Below are 7,389 nucleotides of genomic sequence, written 5' to 3' on the forward strand. Positions count from 1 at the left end.
TGACAGCACGCCCCTGATTTGGGGTACCCAGGAAGGCTCTCCAGCTAGTGGCATCAGAGGGATGCCTGGATGCTGAGCACAGTCCTGGGGTCCCTCCCCAGGGATGCTGGTTCCCCCCAGCCTCCATCCCTGGACACCCACACCTCCGGCCCAAATCCTTCCTCTTGCACGGGAGGGAAAGAATGGATGGATGGAGGAATGGAGGGATGGACAGATGGATGGAGAGACGGATGAAGTAGCCTGCACGGTGACATGTAACCATCCCCGCTATCCCTGATCTTCCTGGTAGTACCTGTAGCCCTCGGTGCAGACACAGGAGTAGCCGTTCACCTCATCCAGGCAGTGGGCGTTGTTCTGGCACCGGTGGTCCTGGCAGTCATCGAAGTCCTCACTGCAGTTGCTCCCCACGTAGCCGGGCACACATTCACACCTGCGGCAGGCGAGGGGCTCCAGGGTGCGGGTTCCTCTAACGGCTGCGCCTTCCTTCCCCCCAGTGCTGGTGGGTGCCTGCTTCTCCTGGCATCTCCCTCCTCATGCCCCCTCCCCAGCCTGTGAGCTGCAGTCCCCCAAAAGCAAATGTCCCTCACCAGGCAGCTGGGAGAAAGCAGTCTGGGGAGGAGGGAGCTCACCTGGGCCCCTGGCTGGTGGAGACACAGGTAGAGCCATGCTGGCATGGGCTGAGCTCGGCTGAGCAGAAATCTGGTGGCTGCTCACAGAAATCCCCTGCAGGGCAGAAACGGAGATGCCAGGGATGCCCAGGAGCCCTGGGGACAGAGAGGCAGCCCCGGTCCCCATGGGACAGGGGAGCTCAGGGCACGGAGCTGCTGAGCTCACAGCTCGCACCACCTCTGGGTGCCCCGGGGCTCTGGTCCACCGCAGGCAGCTTCTGCCTGAGCCAGGCACCAAGGGCATTGCAGGGTGTGGGGGTCAGTTTGATGTACCCAAACTCGAGGTGGCAGTGCCTAGAGGCCATGGTGATGGGCACTGGGACAGCAGGCAGAAGAGCTATTAGCCCTCATCAGTGGGAAGGGAGAAGCACTGGACACATACCCTGCCAGGCCTGCGAGGTTTGGGGGTGCTTAGCCCTCATTCCGGGTACCTGTGTAGTGGGCAGGGCACAGGCAGGTGTAGTTGGTGGCAGTGGGCACGCAGGAGCCTCCATTCTCACAGATGTGCTCCTTGCAGGGGTCACTGGTGGCAAGGCAGTTTGGACCCTTGAAGCCCGCTGGGCACAGGCACCTGCATGGGGCACAGGGCAGTGTCACAGGGTGGGAAATGGAGCATTTTGGGGTGGTTCCTGTGAAACAAGCAGCACAGCGGGCACAGGGAGGGTGGCAGCCACAGCAGGCTGTGTGGATGCAGAGTTGCCACGACAACGGGCTGAGAGGCCACTCGGCACTGGGGGGGGGACAGCGGCTGCACAGCCCACCTCCTCACCCCATCCTGCTATCTATTTTCAGCTACTGATTGTGCCCTGGTTCCTGGAATGGCCTGAAGCGTTCAGGGTAGCGAGGGTTGTGCAAGGGCATGGCAGCCCTGCAGGGAGCAGCAGTGACCCCAGGCCACATCCTGCCCCATCCCACAGTCAGCCCAGCTGCAGCCGCCATGTCCCAGCCCCAAATCCCACTGTGCTATCCCTCTCCATGCCTTCTGTGGTGATGGGACTCTCTCTCTCCCTGATGCCTTCAGCCCAGGAGCCTGCAGGTCTGGGGGGCATGGGAAAGCAGAGCCACAGCTCAGCCCTGCTAGTGCTGTGCTGGCAGGGGGCACAGGCAGGGGGGAGGCAGGGCTGCAGAGAGCAGGAGGAAGGACTGATGCTACCACACAAATGCACTAGCCCAGCTATATGCCCAAAGGAGCACTTAGGAAGAGAAGCAAGCATCACATTTTATCTCTGAGGTATGCTGCGGTTCCATGCTGCAGCCCAAACACCCGTCTTTCATGGGTTCCCATCCAGCACTCACCTGAAGCTGGCTCCTTCCCCATCCTGAGGTTGGCAGGTCCCCCCCTTTAGGGAGGGGGTGGGGGGGACGAGGTTGGCAGGTCCCCCCATTGGGGCAGGGGTTGGAGGAGCAGCCGCTGAGCGCCACCTCGCAGTCCCTGCCCTGGGGAGGGATGGAGAAGTGGGAGTGAGGAGCATGGCACAGCACCATGCCCAGTTCTCCCTGCCCCATCCCACTCAGCAGGGCACTGCACTGTGCGGGGAGGGCAGACAGTCCTGCAGGCAGTGAGCCCCAGGGGCAGACCCGCTGTTCCCTTTCCCTCTGCAGGGTCATGTCCCCCTGCACTGGGGATCCCCAGGACGATGGTACCTTATAGCCACTGGGGCAGGTGCAGTGGTAGAAGCCAAGGGGGTCATTGTGGCATGTGCCCTGGTTCTGGCAGGGGCTGGAGAGGCAGGGGTTGCACTTGGCCTGGACACTCAGTGCGGGTGGGCCTGTGGGATGGGAGGCACAGAGATAACCAGGGAGTCAGTGCAGGGAGTGATGGAGAGGTGGCCATTCGTGGGTACCAACATGGGGTCAGAGCTCCAGCCACAGCTGGGAGCAGACTGCCCCACCAAGGGCTGTGCACCAGGCAGTGAGACAGACATGAGTTTGCTCAATCACCCAGGGACGTGCCACCAGCCAGGTAAAGGGGACAAGCATCATTGTCTGCCTCCTCCACAGGGCAGCTCAACAGATGAAATGCTGGGGTCCCCCACACTCACAGAACATCAGGCACCAGGCAGGAGATGCACAGTTCCCCATGGTGCCTGCTGCCCTGGCTGAGGAGGGCACAGATGGACAGACAGACAACACAGGCACCTCTCACCTTGGCACTCAAACTTCTTGGCAGGCGTGGTGAGCAGCAGCTTGCCTTCCATGTCGGGGGGCCCAGCGCAGCGGGCGATGCCTGGCTCCTTGTACCCTGTTTTGACCCAGCTGGAGAGCCAGCGCAGGTTGCAGCTGCAGTAGAGGGGGTTGGCTCCGATGGCTCTGCAGGGGGAGGAAGGACAAAACTGCACCCACTGCCCTGAAGAGGGAACTGGGCTTGGAGACCTTGGGACTGAGCACAACTCCATCACTTGACTGGGCTGCTATGTGATTTGGAGACCCAGTGCTCTCTGCTGGGGCTCTCCTCTGCTGCCCACACAGAAATCCTCATGAGTCCCTCTCCTCTCTTTGCACTTCCGCAAAGCTGCCTGGGTTCAGCACAAACTGGACAAAGCACCTTGAGGGTGTGCAGAAACATCAGAGCCATTGCACGGGAGCTGTGAGGACAGCCTCGGCTCTGCTGCATGACGCAGAGCAGGAGCACTGGAGCAGGCTGCTGGGGACAAGCAGCAGGTCACAGCCAGAGCTCGTGAGGACAGCATCAAGGGAGAGCAAGCAATTGCTCCAAGAGAGCTGGGTTGCTCTGCTCCACCGCAGAGCAAGGCAGGGAGCAGTGGGTGAGGTATGAGGCTGAGGGGTTCAATGACTCTGCATCCTCCTTCACTGTAAAGGTGAGCAGTGGTGGAGGACCGGTGTGACTGACACGTGTGATGAAGGAAGGAGATGGCAGGCAGGAAGGCAGGCGCTAGGGACCGCAAATGGGCTGGGGCTGACAAACCTGGTCCTACAGCACCGACAGCGCCGGCTGGTGACACAGTTCAGCACTGTGGGAACCGGCAGCACTGCGCTTCGGCAAGGAAACCAATGAAGAGCCAGGGGAAACCAGACGGAGCAGTGCTGCTCCCAAAAACCAGGGAGGCCAGGACTGGAAATCAAGATGCTCTCTGCAGGCTGGAGGAACAGCCTGAGAGCCACAGGGTGCCAGGAGCAGGACCAGGAACTGAAGAATGGGTAGGAACAGCTTAGCAGGAACAGGGAAGGGACTGAAAAGTCACCCTGAGCAAAGCAAAATCCCTGCCCTGGCTGATGGGTATGGGGCTGTGCTCCTGGGGTACAGGATCCCTTGAAAAGGAGGGAGGAGGATGCTTGATGAAAGATTTGGGGGCTGCTGCAGGGAAGCACCCTGGCAGGAGGCTAATGACATGCTGGCATGGGTCAGAGCAGCCCCTACCGACTCACGGTTATGCCAGCACCTTTCATGGTGCTGGGGACCCTGCACGTTAGGGGACCCTGGGGAGCTGGTGGGACCCCACACCATCTCCATCAAGGACCAGCAGCACTGTGAGGCTCAGCTGCACACCTAGACCTAGGGGCAGAGCACAGGGAGGGCAGTCACAGCAAGGTACTGCCCTACAAACACTGTCCCAAGTACCAGCCCAGAGAAGAGGAGAGCAGGCAACTCAGCCCTATAGTTTTTAAAGGTCTCCCAAGCATGCACCCAGCCCTGCACCTGCCAAGCAGGAGATACTCACAGATGGGACAGAGAGGTGACATCTGCGAAGATGCCCTCGGGGAGGCTGGAGATGTCATTGCCATGGAGAGACCTGCAGAGAACAGAGGGTCCTGTGAAGCCCATGGTTCCAGGTGGGCAGCAAGGACTGTGACCAGCTTGGCTGCCACCACCCCATGGGTCCAGGCACAGGTGGCAGAGCTGGACCCCAGCACACTGTCACTGCTGCAAAGGCACCACGTGCTCCAAGAGGCTGAGGCTTCTGTCCTTGCTCGTCCTGCAGCCTGTACCCTGCCTGCCTGCACCCAGTCCTGAGCAGGCACAGGGGACATGTGGACACAGGCAGCAGCAGGGGCTGTGAGCAGGGCTATGGGCAGGTACTTACAGCAGCCGGAGGGAGCGGAGGCCCTCGAAGGCCAATGGAGGGATGCACTGCAGGGAGTTGTAGCTGAGGATCCTGCGGAAGGGAAGAAGGAGACAACACAGCACCTGGGGCACCTCTGCTGCAAGAAGTCCACCCTGGGCCACACACTCCCTCTGTGTGATCTCCAGCTCAAACCACAGCTTCACCCACATGGAGAGGGGAGACCCTGGTGTTCCCAGAACCCCCAATCTTTGGGGTCCCCTAGGAACAGCCTCCCACAGCTCAGTTCTGTGGCACGCCGCAGGGACTGCACTTACAGGGTGGTGAGCTGGCTCATGTTGGTGAAGGAGGAGTTGCTCAGTGAACTGATCTTGTTGTTGCTCAGATCACTGTAAAACAGAAACCCCAGTGCTTAAAGTGAGCTGGGCCCTGTCCCCACCTGGTGCTCCCCTGCCTGCTCAGCTGCAATGCAGGGCAAACAGCAGCATGGCCTCCAAAGGAGCAGCAGGGCTGTCACACAGGGTGATGGCAGCAATGCCACTCTCTCCCCCTGCCCACCACCAGCAGAGGCTGTGAGCACCCAGGCGCTAAGCATCGCTGCAGTCAGTTGTTTCCCAGTGCAGAGCAGGAACACAGAGAGATGTTGAGGTTCCCTGCACGCTGCCAGGCCCTTCCCCAGGTTCACACACCATGGGGACACTCCTGTCCTTGCCCACCAGTCCCAGCAGTGGGACCAGCTGCCTGGCCTCCGGCTCCTGGCTACTTACACAAGCTGCAGGTACTTGAAGGTGGAGAGCTGCCCCGGGACCTGAGTGAACTGATTTCCATCCAGGTAGCTGCAAGGGAGAAAAAAAGCACCTCAGGGTGGCTGAGAAGCAGGAGGTCCCTCCCTCTGCCCTCCCGATTCTCCTGTGCACCACCATGGATTTTGTACTGAGAGGAGCATCTCCAGCACCACCTCTCCCCCAGCATGCAGGGCCTGGGGCTCTCAGGGGACCCCTGGGCTGCAGGGCAGGTAGTGTGAGAGCACACGGCTACACCTGAGGGCTCTGCGTGCTGGTCCCCAGAGGCAGCCTCCCAACAGCCTGCGTGTGCGAGTGCAGCCAGCCACGTGCTGCATTTACACATCCAGTGTGAGTGTGGGCAGCAGAAACTGTTCCCAAGGCACGTGTGAGAGACAGCGGAGGATGCAGAGAGAGGAGGGGTGTGCAAGACAGCGCAGGGGTGTGAGGCGCTGCTGTACACGTGTAGGCGCACAACCAGTGCCTACACTACCTGCACACAGGACTTGCTGTCCCCCATCCCAGAGAGAAGCAGAGCCCCTTTCACAGCAATGGGCATCACCGCACATCCAGAGCTGGCATGGCTGCTTGGGTATCCCCCAACACCCACAGTGATGGGTGGCTGACCCCAGGTAAACCACATACCATTGCCTGTGTGCTCAGAGCTGGGGCTGCCAAGAGTATCCCCGCAGCCCTGGTGAGAGGTGATGGCAGAGTGGGGCTGGGGAGCTGGCAGAGGCAGGGTGGCCCTGTCCCTGTTGCTGATGCCAGGCTTATGGGAACTCCAGGGCTGTGTGGGGACTGCAGCTGCCCCCTCCCAAAGAGGCCAAAAAGAAGGGATCCAGCTGCTGCGACAACTCCTTGCACATCACCATTAGTAGCCACGAGTTGGCAGAGAGGCTCTTGCTGAGCCCCCTGCTAGGTTGGGTCTAGACAGGGTCCCTTGGCTGCGTGGGGGAGTCACCACCAGGCTGGGATAGTGCTGTGGGAGAGAGTATCTCTGCCCCAACACCTGCACAACCGGCCAGCAGAGCCCCCCACCCCGCACCCAGAGCTGCAAAGTTTGGAGGGAGACCCAGCCACTCGGCCACCACTCACAGCTCCGTGACATTCTTGGGGATCCCCTTGGGCAGGGCCTTGAGGTGCTTGTTGCTGCAGCGGACAACGGTGTCGAGGCATGTGCACTCCTGTGGGCACTGTGGACGGGGGATGCAGCTCGTCTCCTCCTGACCTGCACCGGGCACAGAGAGCCACAAAGTCATCAAGGCTCAGCCCTTGGGCACTGCATGAGGCTGGACTCGATGCCTTTTGTTTGCCTACGACTGCTCCCCTCCTGTGCCAACCGTCTCCCTCCACCCCAAAGCAGGGTGCTGCAGGCAACAGCCTCAGCCCAGCTGAGAGTCAGCAATGCAGGAATCACTCCTGTGCCCAGAAACTCGGATGTCCCACTGGGATGGATGTGCTTGCCCCACTGGGATGGATGCAACCAGCCAGCTCAAGGCTGCTCTGATTTTCACCATTTTCAAGCAAAAATACACGGCAGAGAGGAGAGTGCACAAGAAGGGGCTCAGCCCTGCCAATCCTCTCAAAATAACCTCCTTCACCTGTCCCCCAGAGGCAGCAGCAACTGCATGGAGCAGCCAGAAGAGCCAGCACTGCTCCCCCTTCCCACAGGAGAGAAGTCCCCAGAACGACCGTATGTTATCTCGCACCGTTAGGAAAGGCGCAGCATGCACCCTTCAGTCTTTGACGTGGTGGAGGAGGGAAAGCAGAAGAAATGATGATGTGTTTGTAAATATTTTACAGAGGGCTCAAAAGCTGTTCTAAATTAAAAAAACTTTAAAAAGAAGTCTTTTCTCTCAACAGGCACACTGCCCGCCTACTCCATCTGCCCAGCTCCATCGTGTGGGGCTGGGA

The 7,389-nt window shown here is 60.2% G+C and overlaps 1 protein-coding gene across 1 annotated transcript in view; it reads right to left on the minus strand.

The window, feature by feature from the left end:
* The window catches only part of LOC104410798 (slit homolog 1 protein-like), a gene marked incomplete at both ends in the record, with an annotated part of 13,742 nt that overhangs the window by 850 nt on the left and 5,503 nt on the right, over positions 1 to 7,389 (minus strand). The window contains 12 exon segments of the mRNA XM_010021058.1: positions 293 to 430; positions 630 to 723; positions 1,100 to 1,239; positions 1,965 to 2,008; positions 2,052 to 2,105; positions 2,313 to 2,437; positions 2,815 to 2,978; positions 4,349 to 4,420; positions 4,712 to 4,783; positions 5,008 to 5,079; positions 5,458 to 5,526; positions 6,571 to 6,703. Coding sequence (XP_010019360.1) covers positions 293 to 430; positions 630 to 723; positions 1,100 to 1,239; positions 1,965 to 2,008; positions 2,052 to 2,105; positions 2,313 to 2,437; positions 2,815 to 2,978; positions 4,349 to 4,420; positions 4,712 to 4,783; positions 5,008 to 5,079; positions 5,458 to 5,526; positions 6,571 to 6,703 — 1,177 coding nt within the window.

This window comes from Nestor notabilis, unplaced genomic scaffold (assembly GCF_000696875.1).
Source record: "Nestor notabilis isolate BGI_N333 unplaced genomic scaffold, ASM69687v1 scaffold22248, whole genome shotgun sequence".
NCBI classification, from domain to species: domain Eukaryota; kingdom Metazoa; phylum Chordata; class Aves; order Psittaciformes; family Psittacidae; genus Nestor; species Nestor notabilis.